Source organism: Fusarium keratoplasticum, chromosome 7, assembly GCF_025433545.1.
Source record: "Fusarium keratoplasticum isolate Fu6.1 chromosome 7, whole genome shotgun sequence".
Classification (NCBI taxonomy): Eukaryota; Fungi; Ascomycota; class Sordariomycetes; order Hypocreales; family Nectriaceae; genus Fusarium; species Fusarium keratoplasticum.
In genome coordinates, this window is record NC_070535.1 from 1510275 (window position 1) to 1536864 (window position 26590).

Genomic DNA, 26590 nt, shown 5'->3' on the forward strand with positions numbered 1-26590 from the left:
ACGTCCAGTGGCATCAGTGACGGGGATAGTGTTGCCAGCTTCATCGGTGGTCACAGCAGGAACCGTGTTGCCGGCGTCGTCAGTAGTAACAGGAATCGTGTTACCAGCCTCATCTGTAGTAACGGGTCGACCGGTAGCATCGGTGACGGGTACAGTGTTTCCAGCCTCGTCTGTGGTGATAGGAGCTCCGGTGGCATCGGTGTTGACGGGAATAGTGTTTCCGGCTTCATCTGTAGTGACGGGACGTCCAGTAGCATCTGTGTGGACGGGGATCGTGTTGCCGGCCCCGTCAGTCGTCACTGAGATAGTGTTGCCAGCCTCGTCGGTTGTGTGGTCTCCAGGGGTGCCAGCACTGGTACCTTGGCCAGGCACATCAGTGGACTGGTTCGAGGTAGCAGTCTAGGATGGGTAGGTCAGCCTATGACTCGATTGGCGCAATGGATTTGGCATATAGTGCAACACCTAGTCTTGACACACTCGATTGGGTGATATCAACTAAGAGAACATGATGAAAGGACAACTCACAGTTGACTCTTCAGGTGCAGCGGTTGTGATGCAAACACCATACTGGTTCACATAACCGTACTTGCAGCCATCGGGCGGGCCATACGGGCCAGTGGTCTGGGCTTCAGGGAGCGTAGTGGAAGGCTTATTAGGCCGGCAAACAGCTGCGTTTGCAAGGCCGAGCGCCAGGGCCAGCGGCAGAAAACGAAGTGCCACCATGATGGTAGGCGAAGAAAAGAATGACGTCTCACAGGGGAGGGAATCGCGGTGATGATTTGCTGAAAGGCTGCGAGACCATAGCTACTATATAGCCTCCCGTTCACGACTCGAGGAAACATATCGCGAGTGGCTCCGCCCCCATGCTTCGTTCTCCAGCTCCAACCCTGTCGCCGGCATGATGAGGGATTAACGGCCTGAACCAACCGGCATCCTATCAATAGCTATGGGATGAGAAAGTGCCGCCTGCACAGCAGCTGAGGATTAGTTACACAGAGCATCCTGCACCCGCTACATTACAGGACGAACGCTGCTACAGATCACCAGCAGCTGATTGGCGTGTTGGTTGTGCGCAAACTCAAGGTTAAGCACTGGCTCTAAACTCGGAGGGAACAGGGCTTGGCCTGGGCCGCTTACGAGCTGGAGCTGCAGGTGAATCCTCCCTGCACAGCCTTTTTTTACCCTTAATCTTTTGCCAACATGCTATGTTGTTGGCGCTAGCAATTCAGTTGCAGCGTTGGGTTGTTTGTGAGTGGCCGGCCCGAGCCATGCCTTGTTCTGTGGACTGCCGTCGGCTGTAAGCGAGCGGATGCCCGTCAACGGTCTGTTAATGCCGATGGAAGGAATTTAGAAGTTCAAGGATTATTTCTAGTTGTCGCCAGATTTATCCAAGTTTCGGTCTAGTCTCTTTCACGGTCCGGGGGCTGATCATTTGACAACGTGCCATCGACAGCGGGCGCACCCTACCGACTTCATTAAACGCGCCGATCATCCGGAGAAGATCATGTTTCCAGTTGAAAGCATGGCATGTCGGAAAACGATTAACAGGCTGTGCCGGCAGGCAGTTCGTGAGGGTGCACAAGCTGATCCGTTGTGTTTCACAGGACCAGGCAGATTCTCCCCTCTCATCAAAGGCGGATCATCTCAAAAAGAGATCATGTTTCAAGTTGAATATCGCAAAGCATGCCCAGAACAGGTAAACAGTGTTTGTCGGGCAGTGCTGACCACATGCTTGTGGACCGCAACAAACTCTGAGCAGGGAACAGGTGATTTTTGCATGAATGTGAATATGCAGGTACTGGGTGAATTTGGGCCTAGGGCGTTTCAGATGCGACATGGCCAATGCCAAATATCCAGGGTTCAACCCATCTCATCGCTCCAGCCACTGCATGCGCATACTTAACAAGGCCGACAACGCAGACACTGCCTTTACCTCTTCAGCTCCTCGTCCGTAATTGCAACCCAAATTAACCCTACGTTTCCTCCGAAGGCCCTGTCACTGTCTCCGCCCCCAACTGGTCTATCCGAAACACCACCATGGAGGACCTCGGCAACATCCGTGAGCACATCGCCAGGATGGAGCTGGCAAATGCCAACCGGCGCCGTGCGGAGAGGGAGATAGCCGCATACCCGCCCCAGCCAGGCTTGGCATCTCAAGACGATGATGACCTTCCGGCACTGCCGCCTCGCCTGCCCAGGCCCGAGTACTCCACCAACGCCAATGTCATCACCCAGACAGACCCGCGGGAGTTGGGATTTTACGTTGCATGCGCACAAGGTTGGCTGCCCCAGGTCGAATCCTATCTTGAAGAGTGCGACCCGACCCAGGCAGTGCGCCAATACGGTCTTGAGAGGGCGTCCTTTGCAAATCAGCCCGACGTCGCACTCTGCCTATTGAAGCATGGGACCATCTTGCACGACAATGTCTTTTTACGATCTTGGACCGACCCGCCGAAGTATGCGGGTGGTCGGGGGAAGGTGGTGACCCTCTTTGACAAAGGCAGAGAAGTCTCGATACCACTTCTCGAGGTGTTTGTCGAGTTTGGCTGGCATCCAAATCAGCTGTGGACCGGATTCTCTTGGATGGACAACAATCGCTTGGTCAGTCCAATCATTGAAAGCCTCGGAAACAGACCTCTCCTCACGTTCCTGTTATCCCACGGCGCAGATCCCATGATCAGTCACCACAACGTCGGCATAGGAGACTCGAAGCCCTTGAACCGCCGCGCCTCGAGCAAAGTTCTCGGCTATGCCATTCTCACAGGGGACCCCACACTGGTAGCCCTGCTTGTGGCTCACGGTGCGGATCCCGCGTATGCAATGCCGTTACATGAGCTGGTCAAATGGAAGGGAGGGGCCGGTACCACAGCCTTTTCCGTGCGCCGCCCCATGGCTGAGTTCATTCTGTCCTCCGGGATGGCAGGCGTCAATGACATCAAGAAGGTTCCTTTCCTCGACATGACTCGACCCGCGAGGATGGAGAATCTGACAACATTTGCGTTTGCGTGTGCAGGGCAGGATTGGGAGTATGCAGAGTGGCTATTGGAGCACGGGGCTGATCCCAACTTGTTGAATGGCAGGGCCTTCGAGCCCACGTACTTCTCGAAGCCGCACGATGGGCCGAATGATCCCCAGGCTGTGAGGGACTTGGTCGACAGGGTCAGGGCAAGAAGAGAGGGCTCGTAGATGACCAGATTAGAGGTGAATCCTGGGGGCTGCACAACAATCCTTGAGGATGATATTAAACCGCAATATATGAGAATGTTATCACGAAACGCATGAGGCTGTCGATCTACTCAGCCTTCAAGCCCGCTCCTTCGAGGCAGACATGAGGCCAGCCGGAAGGATGCGGTTTGTGGGGGAGAGGACGGGGGGACGGCGAAAAAGGCCTGTTGCTGAAAGAGGCAGGCGGAAGGACAATGCAGAATTCCACACGTGACTGCTACTGGGTCATTCGGATGTGAGACAGACAACTAACACGTGCAGCAGCACGTTGCTCCCCGGTCCTGAATAGCGCATGATGTCATCGTCTACTCTTTCTGAGACCGGAGATCAACGATCATGGGAATCACGAAAGAGAGTCACCAGGAGAATGTCTTATCGTTTCAGTTTTAGTGGTGACTTTGTTTCTTTCGGATCTGTATACGGCATTGAAGCTCAAGGGCCTTATCCTGTGCTCACAAGTCAAGAATCGATTTTGGGCTTTCAAGCAGGTTGACGATGCTTTTTAGTATTTTTATGATCAGTGGTGATTCTTAAAGATCAAGTCAAGAACCATAACACAGAACCACTATAGTCTCATGACCTTAAGGAACACTTATGGCTTCAAAGTTTATTGGTCTATTTATTATATGCTTTTTTCGCAATTCTCAATTGCTACTTCTGATGATAAATTGTGTTCTTTGTTCAGCTCCCGGGTAGGTAACATCCGCACATGATGCTTGCCCCTTTCGCCAGCACTGAATATTACATAGCAGAGAGACGAATAAGAATTAATAGAAGACTTAGAGTGAGATTTAGTTGCCAAACCAGGAGAGTCGTGTTGTTAGTTGTATACTGTTATCTCTGGGGTTGTGATTGATGAAGCATGCTCATTAAGCGCCTCAACCCTGTGTGGATGGAAATTAAACTAATATGTAATTACAGAGTTGAACCGGTCCCTCTAAAAAAGGTGACAACAGGCTCGCTCAGTTGTGCGAAGTCAAGATTCAATGTACTAGTACTTGTCCTTCTTCAATCTCGTATTTTGCCTTGAGCAACACAAATGCATAATATACTGCATAAGTCTTATGACAATGAATAATGCATAGTGCTAGTCATGTGCCCTTCACAATTCCTGCCTCTTGTCTGCTAAGAGCAGTGAATCCTTCATCAGGCTCTCCTCAAGAGACGTGGCTGGCTGACAACGCACGAGTGGAAGAGTAGCTATGTCACTCGTCACCGAAAGGCAGACCGTGATGGGTACGATCGGCGATGATCTACCTGTGCCCCAACATCTCTCTGCATTGGTTGGTAGCCGCGGCCAGAGACGCCCGACTCAAGGCATTGCCCCTGTCCTCGTCCCAAGAATTGGGCTATTGGGCAACCTTCCAATGAGTGAAACAGCCCAGAAAACGGGCTCGGCACCGATCCTGCACTTCGTCATCGATTCTGCGGCCGCGTTGGGTGGCTGACTGAGACATCCAATGGCCACCAATATCAGCTGTCTTCATCGTCGTGTACGATGTGGTATCAATCATAGAAAGCTGGTACGGTGAGGCTAGCTGCGCCTGCAGCCTCAACGAGACCACATGATGTTTTAGACATGGGAGTATGAGTCGTGGGGAGATCTCCAAGGGGCTGGCTTTGCTCGCTCGCTGCATGTTTTGGGCTGCGCATCTCCCCATGAGGCATTGATTGACGTATTCAAGCTTCTTACAACCCTAATGAGAACATGAGATGATAGTTTATTCATGTATAATGGCGATCATATAGCATCTATCTGTCGACTGGCGGAGCCGGCGGTAGAGGGCAGATTTATGATAGGTGATTAGGCCGTTGGCTTCTCATCGGCATATCGGTAGTTATTGACGATCCCCAAATTTGGCAAATGCTGGCCCCGATGGCCCGCGGGAAAACCAACTTTTTAGCTCCCTCTCCCCAGGAACGCGCGCGTATCCCCAATATTTGACCAAGTTTAATCCCTTGCAAGTGGAGCCGGGGGGGAGGATGAGAGGCCACGAGTCGACCTGCAAAGCAACCGTGGCTTGCAGGGCGCGGGCCGACCCTCGCGCTGGTCTCTTTTTTTCTCATCTGCCGCGCGCCAGGTGAGGCGACTTGACGAGAAAAACTGGCCGTTGCTGACGGTGTGGCTGAAGGGGACCTTGTTGGGGAATGTCACTGAAAATCCACATGCTGCTTGATTTCCTTGAATTCTACCTTGGCTTTTGTGACCTGTATCTGCAGCTTCGTGTAGCTATGTGGCAATCCAAATAACTGCCGGTGGAGGTGGCTGACTTGAGGATCCCCTATTCTCTCAGTCGCGAATCTGAATGTGATGTCCGTCTAGTAGCCGACTTCATTCCCCTCAGCGAGGAGGTTTCACCCGTCAACTTGGTTCCGATCGTCTGATATTTTGTAGATGACAAGCAAATGCCGAGGATCCGCGGGGCGACGTTGATACCCGAGGAGGCTCTAATATTCGTATAACTGCTTATGCATCTTCCTTGGCACGGCTACATGCCATCCAACACTCGAGTTAGCACCCTGGCTATGTTTCCTATTACTTGTTTGTTGGTTCTTGGCCAGAGAAATGGGCTCTCTCCGTCCTGGAGCGGATGTCGGGGCGATCACTGCATCGTGAGCGGGTCTAATAGAGGGTCTGCATCCGCAGCGCCTTGCTAGGAGTGAGCAGCCAATGGGAGCATCTGGTCCTAGATATCCCCAGCTTCACGAGTGGATTCTCTTCACCTGCGTAACGACGATCACTCTCATCGAGGAAAAGGGAGAGGATCGTGGAATCAAAAACATCGCTTGAGGCGCCATCGTATGGATTTGGAGGCCATCGTCGACTATAAAGATGAGGTCTTCTCCCCTCGATCTCTCTCTCATTCCAACCATCACACTCGCCAACAAACAACAGCAACAGCCACACTCTCAACACAAACAACTCTTCTTTCAAGCCTTCTTCCAACCCCCCGACCAAACCACCAAAATGAAGTTCACCATCATCGCCTCTGCTCTCGCCATGGCTGTCTCTGCTTGTGCCACTGGAACCGGCGGCTCTTGCAACGCCAACACCAAGCAGGTCTGCTGCAACGGCCTCCTCAACTGTGCGGTCCAGGTCCTCGGCAAGAACTGCAATGGCGAGGCCTACTGCTGCAAGACTGAAGCCCCTGTCGTGAGTACCCCCTTTTCCCCAGTAAGTGAGTCGATACTAACCAAACTGCCTAGGGCGCTCTTGTCAACATTGCCCTTCTCAACTGTGTCGACCTTCTGTAGAGGGTTTCTTCCGGGAATCAGCGGTACCAGGCGTCTGCGGCACGCCAAGCGAAGGACATTGGGATGAAAAATGATTGGGGGTTGGCCTGGAACTGAGGAACAAACAGTATCAGTTTAGACAAATACCACTCTCATGCCAATAAACTCGTGTTCTCGTGATAATTGAAGGAACGAAGCTTCCAAACTTCCCAAGCTTCGTCTGCCTACGAATTTGGAGCTTCTGCACTGTCTCCTGCGACGCCAATGGTCCTTCCGAGTAATAGAGTAAGAGATGGGTGTCTGACTGGGATATTCTGTTAGTATAGGCCAGAGCCGGGGTGGTATTGTCGATCTACGGGGCCCGATATGTGAGAGTGGTGGAGGCTAGCGGTAGGAGTGGAACGTGGACGACCACTTATCCTGGCCAATGGCATGAGATCGCCAGAGTGATCGGATGAACACTTGGGGGCATTAATGCTCTGCATAGTAGTAGTCATGGACTTGGCTCCTTCGACTTGACCCTCTACTCTTGTGATAGTACTGCGAAAGATGCGACATTGGAGATAAACGTAGGAGAACCTTTCATGTAGTCTGGAGGGAACCCGCCAAGAAGGTCTCCTTATTTCTTGTATGTCTCTGACCAAGGAAGTGGCACTGTCATCCTCGTTTATCTATTATGTGATGTATCTTGTAGTTCCCAGAGAGCTGGTAAGACATCCACAGTTCCTGTTCACTGTGTAAGACGCACACCTGGGCAGGTCGCATTGCAGACACTCCACCATACTCTTGAACGACGTTATCGTAGGTGTGGCTTCCAATTTGGGTCAAGGGTGGGAAGATAGACTTATTCAGGGAAGATCGGCAATGCAGTTGGTGAGATGCGTCAACTTTATGCACATACGAAATTATAATATGCTGTGGGCTCCCCGGATTTGTGCTTGAAAGAAGAAGGGTGGCTGGAGGATTAACGTTTGCATGCACAAAAATGCATAACGAGTTAGCGGCTTCCACTGGACTGTCACTGATACCCCAGCCACCTCTGGTTTGGAAACAGAACTTCTAGAACATGATTTGATGGTCCCTACAAGTGACAGTCTACCAGGACACGTAGGGAATTCATGCTCTTGACGTCGCCCAAGGCATTTCAGGGTCAGCGGCCGGAAATGAATTCCCTCAGATGACTCAAGCTCCGCAACTGATGCCTTATTCAAAGATATTAGTGAAATTAACAAAGCCACATGGGACGCCCTGCCTTGGTATTGTTGGATAAAGATACGAAAGGGATGGGGAGCGAGCCCAATCGGAGAGTAGGGAAGCAAACCGGGCTGTCTCTTTTCAGATTATTGCGCCAAGAGAAATTAGCCTTCCAATGAGAACTAACCGGAGCCTAAGCCTCTGAAACGGCACGTATCAGCTAGTAGACAAACAACGGCTGAATGATGCTGGTTTAATGATGTATAACATTGCATGAAGCCTTGTGGGGTCTAATCCTTGTCTCCGTTTGATAAAGAATACTTTCCCAGTCGCACAGTGACCACCACTTCAGAGGTACTCATTATCATATGCCGTCACCCATCCTGTGATTTCCCATGCCGTGCCTCAAAAGTCGTTGCATAGTTCCAGAGCTGGTATTGGTGCCTGTTCTTTGTTTGCAAAGTCCCCATATGCGCTTCTCAGCGCCCCCCCTCCTCCATCTCTGTCTTCAACTTGTGAGGATTCATCATATCTCTTGCTTCTAAATCTCATTCTGCGTCTTCATTGTTGTCATGGAGCAGGCTGCCATGGCTGGTGGGCCAAATCCACTCGACGAGAGCGGCCTCTGAATGCTCTCCTTTGATGGGGGAGGTGTTCGGGGCTTATCCTCATTGTACATCTTGGATCACATCATGAGGAATCTGAACCACCAACGGGCGTTGGCTGGCCAGCCCGCAAAGAAACCGTGCGAAATCTTTGACCTGATCGGGGGAACGAGCACTGGAGGGTAAGAAGGATGATTTGTTCAAAGATACCCCAGGCTGACACAGGACAGATTGATCGCCATTATGCTGGGCCGACTGGAGATGGACGTGGCTGAGTGCATTGCAGCCTATTGCAAGCTTTCCGAATCTGTCTTCAAGGTCAAGAAGCACTGGTCCAGCATCACACTGCGAGGGGATATCCAGTCCCGATTCGACTCTCAGAAGCTCAGAGCTGCGGTTGAGGCAGTCTTGAATGACAAGAACTTGCCCCCAACAACGCTGTTCAATGACAAGGTTGAAAGGGGTTGCAAAGTGTAAGATCCCTCGCCCTAAACTCTTCATAGAATGGTGCTGATCCTAGCCAAGGTTTGTCTGTGCGACTTCTGCCCATTCTGCGACTACTCGCCGCCTGCGAAGCTACGACACGACCAAGGAGCCCTCCAGCAATGCTACCATCGTCGAAGTTGCCATGGCGACGTCCGCCGCAAGTACCTTCTTCGAGCCCGTTACGATCGATGATATGAAGTACCTCGATGGAGGTCTTGGTGCCAACAACCCGGTTGACGAAGTCGTTGGTGAGGCGAGATACATCATGGGCCGTGAAACAGAAGACCTGAAGCCTTTGGTTAAATGTCTCATTTCCATTGGCACGGGAAATCCAGGCATGAAATCCATCAGCGACAACTTCTGGCAATTTGTTTCGACAACCCTCGTTAATATCAGCACAAACACTGAGTTGACGGCCCAGAGATTCGCCCTGGCATGGCGGGATCTGAGTGATGCCCATCGATACTTTCGCTTCAACGTCGAGCAGGGCCTCCAGGATATTGATCTCTCCGAGTACAAGGAGAGCGGAAAGATCAAGATAGCCACACAAGTGTATCTCGAGAAGGCGGACAGTGCTGCTATGGTGGAAAATTGTGTCAAGAATCTCAAGACAAAGCAAAGTGTGTACATAGAGGATTTCTCATGATAAGACATCGCTAACACGGATGTGTAGAGCGTGCCAAAAGAGAACTTGCCGAGAAAATCCAAGTTAGTTGAGAATGCTTCCCATTATTGATGTCCTTTGACTCACATGCCTAGGCTTACAACATTGCGATCCAATCAGCCACAAACAGCCCTCTGCCACCGCCCAAGTACTGTCTCCCGTTCGCGAAGAACAAGCGTTTTGTTGGCCGCAAAACCATCATCAAGAAGCTCTCGGATGCCTTCTTCGGCGAGGAACCCTGCGAAAGGGTCGCACTGGCTGGGCTCGGAGGGGTGGGCAAAACCCAGACCGCTCTTGAGTTTGCCTTTTGGGTTCAACATGAGAAGCCAGAGTACTCCATCTTTTGGCTCTCCGCACTGAGTGCTAGCAGCTTCGAGCAAAGCTGCAACACAGCCGCCACTGAACTAAGCATTTTCCAACAAGGTCTGGATTCTAAAGCTATTCTGAGAGACTTTTTGAGTTCCAAGAAGTCTGGGCCATGGCTTATCATTGTGGACAACGCTGATGAGAGGGGCCTGGTTCTGGGTGGTCCCAATCATTCTTTCAGCATCGATGAACAGCTGCCCCAAAGCCCTGCTGGTCGAGTCCTCTTTACCACCCGCTCGAATGAGGTGGCTCTTCAGGTTTCTGATGGAGAGCCTCTGGAACTTGGCGAAATGAAACCAGCAGAAGCCCTGAAATTCTTGGAAAAGTCCATCAACAGCAAGCTTCTACTTGCAGATCACTCTGTGGTCTCGGAGCTGTTGGAAGAGCTGACATACCTTCCACTGGCAATGGCTCAGGCAGCAGCATACTTGAATCGAAACAAGGTTACCATAGCTCGGTATCTTGAGCTGTTGCGAGGCACCGAGCAGGAAATGACTTCCCTGTTGAGTCGCGAATTCCACGACCGAACTCGATACCGTGGATCGCAGAACGCTGTGGCAACCACGTGGCGTGTTTCTTTCGACGAGATCCTTGCGCACGACCCAATGGCTGCCAAATTGCTCAGGTTTATCTCGAGAATCGAACCCAAGGACATCCCGCTCCCAATTCTACCCCGTGGGGACTTGGAAGAGGAACTCGCATACTCGGTTGGCACTCTTTGCTCTTATACCTTTTTGGTTCCACGAGAAGACCACGAAGTCTATGACATGCATAGTCTTGTGCATCTAGCCACCAGGATCTGGGTACAGAGAAATGGGTTGACCTTGGAGACCATCACGGTCGCGTACAAGCACCTTGCAGCAGCGCTTCACACAGGAACAGGACAACAGCCATACTGGAGACAGTATATCTCTCACGCACTCAAGATTCTTCGATCTAGAGACCAAGTTGAGACCAAAGAGAGGTTTCTGTTGAGCTGCGAACTGGGTGGCTATTTGCTAGACGATGGTCGCATGAGGGAGGCTGGCGAATGCTTTCGAGAATCCTGGGGTTGGGCAAAGGGGCACCTCCCCGAGGACGACCCAGATCGACTGGACTTTGAGGGCATGCTTGCTATGAGTTATGCTCAAGAGGGGGAGTTGGATAAGTCCATCGAGCTATTGCAACACGTTGTGGCCAAGCACGAACGATCGCGTTCATATGAAAAGGATTGCACCCCAATTTTTCGAGCTCTTTGGAGCCTTAGGGCTGTATCCGAGGGCAGGTGCGATGCGGAACAGGTCGCTGGCATACTGCGCAAGATAGCACATGCACTGAGCAAGCTGCCGAATGGACACCCAGCCCTAGCAAGTTCCTGGCCTTGGCTTGTGGATGCCCTTCTGGCCAATGCACAAGTTTCTGAGGCTTATGAACTCCTTCAGAAGCTCTACGAAGCAGAAGATGGAACAAAACAAAGCCGGACGTGCCGGCTTATCCGACAGTACTATCTCAGAATTGCTTCCGAGGACCAGGACACAATAGTGATGATGAAGAGACTGGAGTATGAGATTGAGATACTCTACAAGACAGCGCCATCGAGCGTCCAGGACCTACTGTACAAGCGTTCCGCGCTTGAAAAAACAAGCGTGCGTCACACTCATCTTCAGAGAGGGGTCGAGCTAGCACAGTACCTACTCGCGATGGTCGAAAGTGGATGGGTTGCCAATGCTACACTGACGTCGGCAGGGACTGAACTGATGATCGCAAGAACGGCCCATGGGGATCCGGCCGCCAGAGTAAGGGGATTGGAGGCTCTAGGCCCTTCCTTGGGCGAAGATGGTCCCAACGCCCAGCTAAAACGACTCGCATACCAGAATCAAATAGGAGAAGCCTTTCTGGAAGACGGACAAACTCTCAGAGCTGTGAGCATACTGAGACGCACAGCCAAGATCTGGAAGACAGCTGGGGCCTGGGACGGAGATTACCAACTACTTGAAGTGCAGCACAACCTTGGAATGGCCTACTACACGCTGGGTCATAGACGTAGAGCGGTCAAGCTGCTCGAGCGTGTGGCAGAGTTCCGGATGAAGACTCTTCCTGAGGACAATATGCGGCGTGTGAAGACTGAGAAGCTGTTGGGGGTTGTCCGAAAGGAGATGGAGGAGGCAGGGGAGCCTGGAAGACGTTGAGTGGTTGAATATGGATGTTTGGAAGGGCGATAGTTGTGACGAGTAGCGTGGTCAAGAGTTCAGAGTTTGGTTAAAGATTAGACGGTAGCTAGATTTTCAAAGGCAATACACGTGCCCACCAAATTCTTTAAGTCTCGAATTGGAATGATGATAGACCGTTTCAGTGGTTTCTTTTTGCAAGCCAATGACTGGGTGGGTGTTTTTAACTTGAGGAGTTACGACGGGCTTATTTCTCGGTACTCGCTGTGGTTGGAGAAAAGAGGGGGGTTTCTTTTAGATTGACAGTTAAATGCCTGCAACGGCGACCACAGCGCCTTCATCGGATCTTGAGGCAAGATTAAATTGCATGACACTGAGCTGCGTAGTTACTATGCTTCATTGACTCTAATAAGATCTCTGCCCCAACTTCGACCATTCGGGTTTGATCCGAGTCGGAATACTGGTCATCGGGAGCCACGGCCGACGCTTCCTCTTTGTCAAAGAGCGATGTCGAGAATGATTGGCCCGTCTTCCCCCGAACGGACCCGTCTTACTCGGCTATTATCCGCTCTCATCGGGCCAACTCCCGGAGGAGACCACCGACTTGGGAAGATGCTGACTTAAACCCCGATACGAAACTTATTCCCCCGCGCACATATCCTCGATTGACAAGGAGACTTAGCTCAAACCTTCCATACTATCGAGCCACTCACTGTACATCATGTCGCCGCCAGAAACACCCCTCACAATAGCCGACAAGATCGGCAGCTTTCAACTCTCCTCCCTCGATCCCGCCGGTGCAGCCTTCACCCCTCTTCTCTATAGATTACGTGAAGAGACATTTCCAGGACGGACAACTCAAATCAGACATGGCTCCTACCTGAGACGCTTCACCAAGGGACCACCTCTGGACATCGACTTGACAACTAGCGACAAGCCTAACGCCAATCTCGAGAGCGTTATGCGCGAGTTTGGATGGACTGGCTGCGTTGTTGTTCGAGATGGGGTGATCAGGGTTGAAGAGTACAGACATGGAAACTCGCCTGCGTCTCGCAACGACATACAGTCAGTCACCAAGTCTTTCATGACGACTATTCTGGGCATCGCTCAGCAGCAAGGCAAGCTCTCTGTCGATGATACCGTTGGCTGTCACGTCGAAGAGTTGAAGGACACTGCCTGGAAGGACGTGCCCTTGCTGGCTCTCGCCAACATGTCTGCTGGTGTTGTCGAAATCTCCGAGGAAGCACGACCCCCAGATGTCCCAAACCCAATGTACGCTACCGACCTCTATCCTCAGCGGGATACCAACGCCGTACTCAGCTGGCTGCGTACGTTCAGAAAGGTGGCCGAGCCTTGGGAAGAGTTTCACTACTACAACCCCAACTTTTACGTGTTGTCGATTGCCATTTCTCGAGCAACTCAAGTGCCGCTGGAGGAGTACATTTCTAGTCAAATCTGGGAGCCCGCTGGAATGCAGTACGATGCGTACATGCGAACAACCGGGGCGGGGCAGATTGATGGGCATGGAGGTCTGTCAGTCACCTTGACTGACATGGCTCGCTTTGGGTGCTTCATCCTAGACGCCCTCAAGGGAGAAGGCAAAGGTCCTGCCTTGCCAGCAGGTTGGTTTCAGGATATTTCCGAAGCCAAGACTAGCGAAGGACCAAGAGCTGCTGGAGGGAACGACATTATTCCCACATTTGGGTACGAAACGGGCTGGTGGACGCCTGCCAAGGGTGCAGAGGGAGGTCCGCTGAGGGAGAATGGAGCGTTTGCCGGGTTTGGAATGTATGGCCAATCCCTCTATGTTATCCCCAAGTTGGACACTGTCATCGCGGTTCAGTCAGGATATCCCGAGCATTCGTGGGACATATTTGCTGGGAATATTGACTTTGCTACCGCTGTTGTCAAGGCGCTGCAAAAAGAGGACAAACAAATATCAGCGACATGAAAGAGGCCAAGCCATAGTCTGCAAATATTTGTCATTCCCAGGACTCTATTAGAAGTGAGGCACCATCTGAACCCATGGAGGCGATATGTAGACTCCCACAGGAACCTGCCTCAATGTCACAAAAGCCTCGACAACGATAAAGATCCTACAGCAGACGTATATGATTGCAACACAAGCCGAGTAAACCCGAAGCGGGTCCTTGAATGCCCGTGATGCCCATTTCTTCCGGAGACCAAAGCATGGCTCCACGAGACTGTGCAAGATTGCAGTAATGCCAACGAGCACCCAACTGGCGCAGAAGAAGCCAGGCAACGCGACGGCTACGCACAAGCAGCTGACTTTCCAGAGAAGATCCTCGGTGTAGGTGGGAAATGTCCAGTTCCATGCTGTGAGATGGATGCCCCCGTACATGCCCGAGAGAGTAGCGGCGAGAGCCATGAGCTCGGGGATCTGCCAGCAGATCCTGAAGAAGTCGGCCGGCTGTAGAGTGACTCTTCCCCCGAGCATGTCGAGAAACTTGATGTCGAAGTTGTCCTTGCCCTCAGCAAATGGAATATTTTTGAACGTGGTCCTTCTGAAGGGAGTGAACTCGTCCAAGAGTGCTAGATACGGCGTTGGAGGGTCCTCATCCATGCATGGGACGGGCCGGGGATCTACTCTAAGAAAGTCGTTTGGGTATAGTGTGATTTTCCTCTCTCTTGACAGCCGCTCGCAGTCTTCAAAGGCATATCTTTTAAGAATGCAGTCCCAACGATGAAGAAACTGTTCGGTCACGGGAACCTCGCCGTAATCAGGCTCAGCGTTCTTTTGGTCCTCTTTGTGATGTTCTTGTGCAACTGTACAACACAAGGCGAGCCCTGAAGGAAGGACATCTCCCGGGCGCATGATGGAGTCTTCCAGTGTATCTACCCAGCACATCTTCATGCCGTGCGGTCCTTTAGGAGGAGCCTGGTGCGGGTGTGTGCGGGGTGGAAAGAGGGCGAGCAGATACTTCATGTCTGCGTAGAATTGATGCTCGATTTTGAGGGCGATCTCTCCAGTGAGTGAGCCACCCTCGTAGATGACGGGTTCCTGGACGTTGAGCGGTTTCTAAGCTTGATCAGTACATGAGCTATCGTGTTTAACATGGAGGTCAAGACATACCCGAAACCAGCAGATGTAGAGAAATACGGCACACGCTACATGGACCATGGTATGGATCTCCAGTAAGGTCAACGGCAGATCATGTACGCTTCTAGCGATGCACTGCGTCACCATCCATAGCACCTGGATAACCACGAGGATCTTTTGAAAGATGTCGGCCTTGCTCTTGTCATCAATGGTCTTTTGTGAGACCTCTATCCAGATGTTTTGCTTAGCAAGCCAGGATACGGTTTCAGGGCTTGGCCGGACCGATCTCCGTCCTCCGTCGTCTTTGAAGTGCGGGATATCCTCGGTGTCAAGGTCTGGCATGGAGATGATGTCGTGGACGTCTAGACGAACCCCTCCCATGATCATGAAGAAGCAATATCGAAGATCAATTTCAAACTACAAAGTCAGTAAGAAAGGTTTTGGATCAAATTCAAAGGACTCTCACATCCACGTTACTGGATTCGTCCCTCTTCTTCAACTCACGAAGCTCCTGCCGAAGCTTCCATGCCTGATGGAGCTGATCAGCCACCATGAAGACAGGAAGCTCAGGTACAAAGAGGGTAATCGCGACCCATTTCAGTTTCGTGAGAAATAGGCGCCAGCTCGATGTCCTTTTTGGCACGTCGAGATGGAGAGCTGTGTAGATACACGCAACCAGGGTCAGGATGCAACTCTGTAAGATATCCATGGTACCGCGGATGTTGGGGCTGTTGACCCATGGCAGGGCAATGACTTCTTCGGACGTGGCATTTTCGTGGAGGAGGGTGATATTCCATGGCGGGCGGGGCGTGGTGATATTGGCCATGGTTGCAACAGGTTCGTCTTCCTTGCCGAGCAAGAATGGCCCAGCGAGAACTCGAGGGAAAGGAAGAAAGAGAATCGAGTTTTCATCTCAGTTTGATCGGAGGGAGAGGTTTAAGAATCGAGGAGGCGCCGAAGTGCTTGGCGAATCAAGCTACCAATCGTGAGGCCCAAAATACGCCTCTCTATTCAGCTGGGCTGCAACTCCATGGGGTCGCCCTGCCAAGCCCAGGGGCGCATACAACCTGCCGGGAAGTGATTGGCTGTGTCTATCCTTGTGATTGGTGCTAAACAGAAGATCTGTTTCAACTCGGAACAGTGGCTGAACGGCTTGTGCCTTGAATTAGATACCGCAGAATGGCTCGTAGATGTCACGTGGGGGATGTTCAGCGGAGGAAACCTCCCTGCATTCAAGATTAGTGACCACTCCATTAAGTCAGTGTCTTTTAGCGTTGAAAGAGGCACAGCAATGGACTGCGCTATAGAGGGTATATAAAAACATAGCTTTGTTGGCATCAAAACATGCTCTGATGCCCAAACGTGTTTCCAGTGTCACTTTACCACACCTTGGTCTCCGCAAGCACCACAACTAGCTGAATGTCCTGTGTCGTTCCTAGCAAGATCTAGAACACAATTTCGATGAGCTATTGATATGTGTTCATGCCGAACAAAGGCACTTGTTGAACATTCACCTACACATCCTCAGCAAACGCTTAATCAGATAGTATGCAAGAAGTCAGAAGATTAATAAAGAACCGTGGTTCTGAACTGCATAAATACTGATCTCCCTGGCTCACAGAATTTGAAACTATGAGACCTACGGCATCTTCAAGCACAGACAGATCTCCTCGACAGCAGCACATCATGGCCTCTATCAAGCGACCTGCCCACAATGTTGAAGAGTGGATTCAGTTGGCCAACCCTGACAAGCTTCGCAACGAGCGCATCGTGGAGACGTCAAACATTCTCCTCAACACCCTCGCTGACTGGGAGGTAAAAGGAGAATGCCGGTATCTCACAGAGAGAATGGACCAGCTCAAGGACCTCATGGCGGAGCAAGAGAACACTCAAAACAACCCTGCAACAACACCTGAAGAAGGATCAGCCTTGCAGGACAAGATCAACAAGCTCAGGTTCGAGGGCAACGCCGTGTTGCTGTGGCTTAAGATGTCGGATGCCGAGCGTATGACTGTTTGCCGAGCTTTTGATAGGAAGAACTGCTTCAACGGTCACCAGATGGGTAAACAATTGCTCGAGAGACTTTGGAAGTTGGAGAAGGTGGAGATGAGGCTTAACAGTGAGGCCTTGCGAAAGTTCCAGCAGTTCTTCATGGACTAGGCTGGTTTTCCTCTAGCTTTCAGATATAGTTGTTGTACGAGTAGATGACATGAGTCAAAAGTTCAAGAATTATCACCACATCTTGTAGATAATTTGCGCCCCAGACAGGCTTTGTGATATATGCCGCAGCAGTGGTTTTTGAGTATCTATCATATACACAAAAATAGCTTAACACGATTCTTTCTTGACTTTTAGCTGCTAGGGAAAGCTTTCTTGCTCACCTAAATTTATGGAGTTAGAGCTGCCTGATAGGTTCATGGTTAATCCTCACCTCCTCAGACGAGTGAAGACTTTGCTAGCTACATGTGAAAGTTCACCGTGGGCCGTCGAACGAATCCGAGCCAATGACCTTTTTAGGCATGAAAAAGAGCCTCACCGACTTTAGAGACGTAGATATGACTCGTCATTCACGACACCAAGTTCATCGGCCGTGCAACGGCAGTTGTGTGGGTACCTATCGGCCGATCCTCAATTTAGCCAAGAAGCGATCAACTTGTAACTTCAGGCTGGTCCGAACTCGTAATCGTTTGGAGCAGGATCGTATGTTGCCCTGTGTACTATTGATCTCAGCTACGATCGAAAATAAGCTTATCTTTTCATCTTGATCATGCATGACATTTCATGCTGTGGCGTCGTCAAACAGGCATGTGTCTATCCACAAGTCACAATTGCTCTTGGACTTCACTGCTATCTCTTATGTTTATTACGAAACTGTTGGTTTGGTGTCTTGAAAGTCTTTTATTCATCTATCTCTTCTACTTACTCTAACTCTCTCATGCTCTCTGTTTGTCTCAACTCGCCTCTACTCACCTTTGTCAGGTGACACTGGCACGAAGTTTCCACTTGGAAATTTCTCTAAGCAGCTGTCACACTACAGACTCGCTGTCGCTCACTCGGGGCAGCCGTGGTGGCACTCCTTGCACCGGTTGGAGTCCCAGTGCACAATTGTGCGTCGACATCCGCCGCACCACTGGCAGGTGCACATGGTGCGGTGAGGACAGTCGTAAAGCTGCATGCCAGCCTTGTCAGTGGGAAGCGTAGGCATCTGTTCCACTGGCTGAGCGACAGTGAGGCGAAGGTTGATGTTCTGAGTGAAAGTGGGAGAATCCATTGTGATGAATTGTAGTGAAGTGTGTGGGTTTTGGATTGTGTGGTCGTTGTGTTGAGTTGAGTTGTGAGTGAGCTGTTGCTGTGCGAGTGAAGATGTGAATGTGTTGATGAGATTTTGGCCCAAGACAGGAGATCGAAAGTCTTTTTACCTGGGAGTGAATGGAATTCGTCAAGATTGTGTGTCTAGACTAATTGCTTAACATTGGGAAGAGTGTCTCCCTAGACAAAGATATGAATGTGCGTTCTGGTGTTGAGATGAATCTGTTCTCACGTTCATACAGATGTCCTTGTGAATTCTACTATGTACGGCGATACTAAAAGAAAGGATAGATATACTAGTGGACTGATGCCCATTTAGTCCAACGACAATACCTCTTTGAACACTGCTAGAACTGTATGTGTGAAGAGAGCCGACTTTTCCCCTTTGTTCCCTCTTGGTGCCAAGCAAAAATCTACACGTGATATCCTTTGTGTATTTTCTCATCACGAGTGGGTGTACTCGCTCACGCTACTGTTCATGTTCCTGTTCATCTTTCAGAGATGCAAGGCATTGGACACAGATGGAAGAGCCCCTATTAACCCGTGCCAGAGAAAATGACTCCATGCGTGAACTGGCCAGATTCAAATCATTGTCCCTAATTTGATTGGCAATGGTCACGTGTTGGCAAAGGGGCAGGGGGCACTGATTCCCAGCCTTTTGTGTGTGTGGACGTATGACGCGTTTGACCCGGCCTTTGTTTTGACACACTCGCCTTTGAACCACTCAGGTTACTCCTACAGAGCGAGCCAACCGATAGTTTTCCCCTTTTCTTAATTTCTAGCTTGCCAGTAATGACCGGAAGATTCAGAGAGAAGAATAATGGTCAAAATGATCATGCACATATGCTTTCTCTAGACTGAGGGAGTAAATGACCTCGAATGTAGGGTAACAGAACTTTGCTGCTTCAAGACGCGTCTCCTTGTAACTAAAAGGACATGTTGTCTGACGGACTGAACATTCATCTGTCAATCAGACATTGCCTATTGTGTCACAAGGAGTCGAAGAGGTTAAATAAGCTCTGTGCAAATGAGTAAAAAGTCTTCGATCACTATCCCTCGATTCTATTTTCTTACCACCAGCCAATCTTCCAATTCCTACCACTGAGTGCTAACCTATACAAGCCCCTTCAAAATGTGCCACATAGACCGCCGCCATCTCCGATGCTCACGCTGCCAATCTGGTCTCAGCACCATGGATTACCCAGTCAAATGTGAAAAAGCTGAGCAGAACAGGCCATGTGATGGAGAAATCGTCAAGACTGTCTACAACGCACCACCTACTATGTGCCCGAAATGTAGGGCGGAAGAGAGCGAGCAGAAGAAAGAGGCAGAGAACAAGTAATGGGGGATATACAATCGGAAATTCGGGGAGTCAAGATGTGATTTAGGTTAGGTAGGGGAAACATCCCGTCCTTCAATCGACGCCACGTTGTGCATCGCGTGCATCTGCAGCACATCCATCTTTCCAGCTCCAAGTTAAAGTGAAAACGTTATCTTACCTTCCTCATCCGGTGCTTGGTCACGCCTGACCAAGCACTCCCACTCCAAGATTGAACTACCGATAGCCTGGGTCTATCCCACTCATGCCGGGCACTAACGATGAATACGGAGGAAAAAAAGGGACTGGTGGAATGCCGCAAGACCGTCTTGGGTTACAGGCGCCCACTCTCTAAACCAACCGAGGGTGACACGCCAGCTGTGCCAAGTCCGATAGTGCCAACCATGGGTTCCATCGACATATCCGATGGTGAGCCACTGATTGATAAGATTGATTAGATGGTGTCCAATGCTATCCCTGTAGATGTCACCCTCGTCTCCACAGATTTCAGGTGAAGTCCCGGACTCCTCCCACGCTAAGCATTGTGAGGTCTCTGCTCCGTGCTCCCCCTGTCCTCCGTTGCCACCATCATGGGTCTTTTTTCGATCCATCAACAACAAGGTTCACACGGCTTATTCTTATTCGGTCTGTTAGCAGATCCGGCTTTTATCCTTTAGATCCTTGGCCTTGCTTCGTCCCATATTTCCCAATTTGCTCATGGCCCCATCCCATCGTGTTGGATGCAACTATCGATCCTCGTCGGCTCCACAGCAATGGTACCCAAGCGCTCCAACGGGCCAACTTCTATTGCGTGATTCTTCAACTGGGGCGCCAATCACCACGTGGGAACTAGTCTAGCGTACGTAAATCAAGTCTTTATCGACCGTCGGTGTGATTTTGATTCTGGGGTGACTGGGAAACGGTGGAAGGAATAAAACCTCGAGGGGTCGTCAAGGGGTGTTGGAGATGGTATCACCCAAGGCCGATATCGGGAAACGTGAGTAGGGTGCAGCCGCGGGGGAAAATTACAGGTACTAGGAGGCTCCCTGGCCCTGTCTCGCCCAGAGGAATCTTGAAATCCGGGAATCTGTTTGATCGAGCTGAAGGATCATGGCGTAGCCTCAGGGCGTGCGTCGGTAGCGTAGACAGCGGAAATGAGATCGCCCGGAGAATGCCGGATAAGCGATGGCTGTAGCTCAGCTCTAACGGTAGTGTTTGCGCATGAACGGAGATGTGATAGACGCTGAAGGCTATTCGCTCGCGATATGCACCGAAGATCAGGAGAACACAGCATCGAGTTGAGGTGCGCAGTTGTTAAGACCAAATATCGTTCCATTAGACATGAACTATCTACACGTTTCCATCACTACCAGGTATCACATTCCTTCATACAGGTATCATAAAGCCATCACCGTAGAATAATCATCGATGCGCTTTCCGTAGCACAGTTAAGCCTGGGAGGAGCGGATGCTGTCCGTCGCCAACTGGTGCTTACGAGCGTTATCCTCCATGCGAGCAATGCGCTCGTTTCTCTCCTGCTGCTGCTTTCGGCGCCAGAGGAACAGACCCGCGCCGAGGATGGCCAGGGCACCAACAACTGAACCGACGACGATACCCGCAATGGCACCGCCGCTGAGTCCCTTGGAACCACCAGACGACTTCTCGTCCTTGTCATCTTCAGAAGCCTCGGAAGTCTCCTTGGTCGACAGGTGAGTGGCAGTCGGGCTGCCAGAAGCAGTAGCGCCAGCCTCCTTATCATCGTCACCGGGCTCGGTGGCGTTGAAGCAGGGGATTTCAAAGTTGAAGTCGGCCTCCGACACATAGGTGATATCCGCGCAGGCGTAGAAGGTCTGGTTGTGAGGAGCATCCCAGTCGGCGCGGTAGATGATTTGCAGCGTAGCGTTGTCGCCGGCTGAGACCTTGGATGGCGCGTCGGGCAGCTGGACGCAGGTATGGCCTGGGTTCAGATCGGCGATAGACTTTTCCTGAATCAAGGTTTCAAAGTCATCGTTAGAAGAAGGGTCTGTTGCTGTCAGGAATGCTATCCAGATGAACAGAAGGGAGATGGGTACAAACCGTCCGAGTAAGAGATGCTGATCTTCGCATCGTAGTAATCATCCTGAGCAACAAGTGAAACAGCACCGCCCTCTACACTTGTGTTAGTAACTGGCACAGCTAGTTGACTCAAAGATGAAACAAACTCAGAGGAAACTCGGTTCTGTTTCCAGCTGAAGCGCGGGAACCACAAGGAGCCTTATTGTCCACATCGCCAGCCCAGACTCTGTCAGCCGGCCACATGAAGGCCGCCGGGCCCATCTCATCGTCGGTGACGCTGGCACCAGTAGGGATGTCATCGTCATCAGATTGACCAACGACAAAAGTCGCCAGACCAAGAAGGAGAAGGTTCTTGAGCATTGTAGGCGATAGGATGACGCGGCAGGAACATGCACGGGAAATGAGGATTGAGGAACTGGCGGTAAACAAGGGGCATCCATCCTCCTGATATACTACTACATGTTCCAATAGAAAGACCAACCTCCCACGGACATGTCGGTCGCCGAGAAACTACTACTTGCATGTGGTGGGGGTCCAGCATTTAGCCAAGAAACATAAGTTCAATACGTACTCGTGAACGGCTTCTTTCAGCCCGAGCTATTTGCCGGCCACTGGGTCTGACCCGAGCTGGACCCTTGCTTATCAGATGATCAGATAAGCTTTTGGATGCATCGCTACACCGGTTTTGGCGTTTTCGCCCACAATTTTCCAAGACTTGGCGAGGTCTGGGCGCCTGTCAAAGACCCCTGCTCCTCGGGGGGTTCTTTTGAGGGAAATCCTCCCCAAGAACGATATCGGCACCTCTTTTCGGATCAAGATTCTTGTTTAGGATGCCGGTGCTACTCCATCAGCGCGTGATTAGACTTGGCATCAGGCCACGAGTTGCGTCCGCGGGAAGTAGGAGCTCCGGCCACACTCTCGGCTTTACCGGAGGGGCGAGAGCTGGATACCGTTGCAATTAGCTCTGCAGGCCATGATGGGCCCTGCAGGAACCGCCCTGGACCTGGAGCCTTTCCTTTCTCGATCAAGGGGTTTGGACATTAACTCCAGAGACGAGTCATTCCGGATATATAAGAGAGCTTCGCAAGCTCTCGATTGGAGTCTTTTCTTTCATCCTCAGCACTCGATCAAGACAAATAATCCAGTCATCCAGCAATTTGGCGGTCAGACTATCTCATCTCTCACCTTCAAGATGCATTCGTTCGTTACCTACACTCTTTTGGCTTCGGCCTCTCTGGTGGCTGCCATCGACCCCCGATTCGAGTTCCCCGACACTGTTCCTGCTCTTCTCAAGCGTCAGGCCCCTGGCACCCCTCAGTATGCCTGCCACGAGGACTGCGGTATGTTGCAATGACACACATGCTTGCATGTGATTGTATCTAACCTTCCCCAGGTCTCTTGATCACTCTTGGCCGCACCGAGGGCTACTGTGACAACGACGAGTGGAACGAGCGCTACGGACGTTGCATGATCTGCGCCAACACCTACAACATCTGGCAGTACTACCGCGACGGTGTCACCAGCGCCGCCGAGGAGTGCGGTCTCTCGCCTACTCCCAGCCCCTCTGGCTCTGAGGCTCCCGCCTCCACTGCCGAGGAGGAGGAGCCCTCTTCCACTGCTGCGGCTCAGCCCTCTACCACCCAGGCCCAGGACCCCGTGACCACCGAGGCCGACGAGGAGGAGGAGCAGACCACTGAGGCTGGCCAGCCTTCTACCACTGCTGCTGCTGAGGAGACTGACGACTCCACCCCCGAGGCTACCACCACTGGTGCTGCCCCCGAGGAGACTGATGACTCTTCCGAGACCACCAAGGCCTCCGAGACTGATGCTGCCTCTGAGGAGACCTCCTCCGGTGCTTCCCAGCCCTCTGCCGCCACCACCCTAACCACTGCCGCTACCCCTGCTGCCGAGTCCACCGACGCCGGCTCCGCTGGCACCAAGACCTCGGTCGACGAGATCGGCACCATCGGTGTCACTGTATGTCTGGCATGGTTCCTCCTGCTCCTCCAGTAGTTAACGTATGTCTCTTTTCTTAGGCCACCCCCGCACCCACCACGGTCATTGTTAACGCCGGTGCCAAGCACTTCGGTCTCGCTACCGCCGTTACCGTTGCCGCCCTGGCCATGATTGGTCTTTACTAAGTGGCCAGCGGTACGTACAATGTACTAGTATGAGAATCCTGTGGGAGGAGGCATGATGGATATGGTAATGGCTGATGAGGAGGATTGGCTTTGTACTTCTTGATAGTGTATATCACACTCTTAATTTAAATGCCTAAACTCTTCTTATAATGACGGACACTTTCCCTTTTCATATTGCTCTATCTACCTAGAGATGTCTTATAAAAACTTAATGAATACCGTCCGCAAATCTACAATCTCCATGCACTGCATGCAGTGACCATAGTCCGTCTAAATCAAATCTGTATTGCCAGCCAAAGCTGTTACCGAACACTACGCTCCATGCCTAGAGGTACTTGTTCACTTCCGTTTCGCTCCACTGCCAAAACTTGAGACCGGTTCCGTTGCCTCCCTCGCTCTCCGTTCTCGTGGCCTCGGTGAGATCCTTTCTGATCTGGTGAATACGGCCAAAGGGAATTACTATCCATCATGTTAGACTCGTTGCAGATTTTGAGCATTGTAAACTCACCCCAACTGCCGGTTTTATCCAGAGTGATATCGGGGAATAATCCGGCGTAGAGCTCAGTATAAGCCCCCATTATCGGAGGGTACATCATAAACCTGATCGTAAACTTGAACAAAAGCGAAGTCCGATTCCTGTACAGATCTGACTGGAGGTTGCCTGGGTTGAGAGGGATGCTGACAACACCATCGGATCGGTGTCTCTTCGCATACTCGACGCCATGCAAGTAATTTCCAACTTTGCTGATGGCATACTTGTACATCTCAGACTTGTCGATGTGATAGTCAAGATTATCTAGGTGAATGCCGACAGACTTTTCCCCCAAGATCTCGGCCCCTGAAGACGACACCCAGATGACTCGTACCGTGCCAGCCGGCTCACTCTTGGCTGTCTCGACAAGCTTTGGCGTCAGAAGTTTGGTGAACATGAAGGTCCCAAGAGTGTTGACGCCAAGATGCGCCTCGTAGCCTTGGGCAGTCACCCCAGGGTCGGGGCTCTGAATACCTGCGTTGTTGAAGAGCACGTGAAGCTTCTTTTCCTTGGATAAAAAGTTATTGGCAGATGCTTTGATAGTAGTGAGATCTGCCAAGTCAAGACGAAGAAAGTCCATTGAGCCCGAAGAGTCGGGTGGCGCCTTCGTAATGTCGGCTATGGCAGTCTTGGCCTTCTCTTCGGACCTGGCGGCGATGTAGACTTTGGCGTTTTTGGAATAGAGCATGCAAGCTAGCTCCTTACCGACGCCAGTGTTGGAGCCAGTGACGATGTAGACCTACAATGTGAATACTTGAAATGCCGCAAGGGGATATTATCACTCACCTTTTCTTTAAGATCAGGGACATCTTTTTCGGTAAAGGTGGGTTTAGGAGGGAACGATTGTGTCTAGGTACTTGAAAAAGATCCGCCCATGTTTGCAAGCTGTAATAAAGATGAAGCCGCGCCCGGAATAGTGATATTGAGGTCTAGCAGGAACAAACAGTCGAACGAATCTACGTTTATATACCTTTAGCGCCATCAAACTCAATTCATTCTCGGGTTCCTCCTAATTACCGATAACCCGGCTGATCTGAGAAAAGCTGAGTCCTTCTTGATGATGACAATGAAGTTCAGGCATTTTGTCTAGGGTCTCATGCAGACCTCGGATTCTTGGTGTTGTTGTTGGCTGGCGGATCGGAGTTAACATCTGACCCGTTCTTGGCATGGATTACAGCCACCAAAGAACGAGATAAGCAATGAGAATAATGCTCGGCGAAGTGCTAGTTGCCGGTAATAATTAGGCGAGCGCAGCGGCCAGACTTTTGGAGGGTTTTCGTTGGTCTATGGGTCAAGTCATCAAGTGCCGGGGCAGGCAGAGATGTCATCTCACCATCTCTCACCTCGCTAGAGTCCCGAGTTCATGTCACTTTACTCGAATTTTTAGGTAACGCGTGGCAGTTGACGATCAAGAGTTTTACCTAACAAGTGGCTTATGCTTTTGAAAATCACCATTGTACCCCAGACACAGACACTACTGAAGATCTCTATCAAACGCTTTAGGCATCAGGGGGCTTATAAGGCTGTTCTTTAATGGCACTACTAGTGAGCTTTGTGGCAATAATAGCAACTTTGTGAGATTCTTTGGGCATCCTTGGGTTGAGACTCACTGTCTATCTCTCATAGGTGCCTATTTAATCTGAAGTTGTCTCTTAGTCCATATACTAGAACCTTTCCTCCTTTCATCGCACCTTGACAGTTCTGAAAATACCTCTTATGCTTTTGGGTCAGAACCAGACACTGTCACTTCTGTTTCGCGGTCTAAAATCTCGCCGAAGACAGTCAAGCCGGAGCGGACATCCCGCGGAGGTTATTTATCTGCCGCCCCGCGCGCATCAACAACGGATATAGTCTCAATCGTGCCGAGATCCGGTTCACGCTACAACTTGATCTTCCGTTGACTCTGACGTGCCGGCTGTGATCATCAGCTGGGTACATATCGGTCACGTATGAGTTGACACGAGCCGGAGTTACCGTAGATAGCCTCAGTCTTGAAAGCCCGGGGCCTATTTCAACCCGCTACCACATTTCTTTTGCCAGATCTTCCAATGATATTGAACCGAGGCTGCAGCAGTGTCGGTGCACACCAGTTTCGCTGGCCGCTGCTTGCCATGTTTTTTAAGCAACGCGACGATCATCCTCCAATGCCGAATATCCACCCGAGCATCTGCTGCAGGCTTCGAGCTAGCGATCAGCAACGCATCGATGGACTTGGTCACATGGCATGAATCGCACCGAAGATCGCGGGCCTTT

At 51.1% G+C, this 26590-nt stretch overlaps 10 protein-coding genes across 10 annotated transcripts; 6 read left to right on the forward strand and 4 right to left on the reverse strand.

Annotated features, from left to right (window-relative positions):
• Positions 1-2037: 2037 nt before the first annotated feature.
• NCS57_00964800 (uncharacterized protein) lies at positions 2038-3186 on the forward strand (the record flags this gene model as incomplete). The annotated part of the gene is made up of 1 exon (XM_053059417.1): positions 2038-3186. The coding sequence occupies one exon, from the start codon at positions 2038-2040 to the stop codon at positions 3184-3186; it is 1149 nt and encodes a 382-aa protein (XP_052911488.1).
• Positions 3187-6193: 3007 nt separating this feature from the next.
• Positions 6194-6480, forward strand: NCS57_00964900 (uncharacterized protein; the record flags this gene model as incomplete). The annotated part of the gene is made up of 2 exons (XM_053059418.1): positions 6194-6379; positions 6433-6480. The coding sequence occupies 2 exons, from the start codon at positions 6194-6196 to the stop codon at positions 6478-6480; spliced, it is 234 nt and encodes a 77-aa protein (XP_052911489.1).
• A 1865-nt stretch (positions 6481-8345) lies between these two features.
• NCS57_00965000 (PNPLA domain-containing protein) lies at positions 8346-11942 on the forward strand (the record flags this gene model as incomplete). Its single annotated transcript, XM_053059419.1, has 5 exons — positions 8346-8440; positions 8489-8731; positions 8784-9364; positions 9418-9452; positions 9504-11942. 5 exons carry the CDS (start codon positions 8346-8348, stop codon positions 11940-11942), a joined length of 3393 nt encoding a protein of 1130 aa, XP_052911490.1.
• A 700-nt stretch (positions 11943-12642) lies between these two features.
• Positions 12643-13872, forward strand: NCS57_00965100 (Beta-lactamase domain-containing protein; the record flags this gene model as incomplete). The annotated part of the gene is made up of 1 exon (XM_053059420.1): positions 12643-13872. One exon carries the CDS (start codon positions 12643-12645, stop codon positions 13870-13872), a length of 1230 nt encoding a protein of 409 aa, XP_052911491.1.
• Positions 13873-13920: 48 nt separating this feature from the next.
• On the reverse strand, positions 13921-15808 carry NCS57_00965200 (uncharacterized protein; the record flags this gene model as incomplete). The annotated part of the gene is made up of 3 exons (XM_053059421.1): positions 13921-14961; positions 15016-15399; positions 15449-15808. The coding sequence occupies 3 exons, from the start codon at positions 15806-15808 to the stop codon at positions 13921-13923; spliced, it is 1785 nt and encodes a 594-aa protein (XP_052911492.1).
• An 860-nt stretch (positions 15809-16668) lies between these two features.
• Positions 16669-17142, forward strand: NCS57_00965300 (uncharacterized protein; the record flags this gene model as incomplete). Its single annotated transcript, XM_053059422.1, has 1 exon — positions 16669-17142. One exon carries the CDS (start codon positions 16669-16671, stop codon positions 17140-17142), a length of 474 nt encoding a protein of 157 aa, XP_052911493.1.
• Positions 17143-18031: 889 nt separating this feature from the next.
• Positions 18032-18253, reverse strand: NCS57_00965400 (uncharacterized protein; the record flags this gene model as incomplete). The annotated part of the gene is made up of 1 exon (XM_053059423.1): positions 18032-18253. One exon carries the CDS (start codon positions 18251-18253, stop codon positions 18032-18034), a length of 222 nt encoding a protein of 73 aa, XP_052911494.1.
• Positions 18254-21057: 2804 nt separating this feature from the next.
• NCS57_00965500 (uncharacterized protein) lies at positions 21058-22024 on the reverse strand (the record flags this gene model as incomplete). Its single annotated transcript, XM_053059424.1, has 3 exons — positions 21058-21632; positions 21686-21757; positions 21811-22024. 3 exons carry the CDS (start codon positions 22022-22024, stop codon positions 21058-21060), a joined length of 861 nt encoding a protein of 286 aa, XP_052911495.1.
• An 832-nt stretch (positions 22025-22856) lies between these two features.
• On the forward strand, positions 22857-23805 carry NCS57_00965600 (uncharacterized protein; the record flags this gene model as incomplete). Its single annotated transcript, XM_053059425.1, has 3 exons — positions 22857-23004; positions 23058-23641; positions 23701-23805. 3 exons carry the CDS (start codon positions 22857-22859, stop codon positions 23803-23805), a joined length of 837 nt encoding a protein of 278 aa, XP_052911496.1.
• A 325-nt stretch (positions 23806-24130) lies between these two features.
• NCS57_00965700 (uncharacterized protein) lies at positions 24131-25418 on the reverse strand (the record flags this gene model as incomplete). The annotated part of the gene is made up of 4 exons (XM_053059426.1): positions 24131-24264; positions 24314-25076; positions 25124-25146; positions 25355-25418. 4 exons carry the CDS (start codon positions 25416-25418, stop codon positions 24131-24133), a joined length of 984 nt encoding a protein of 327 aa, XP_052911497.1.
• Between the last annotated feature and the right edge of the window lie 1172 nt (positions 25419-26590).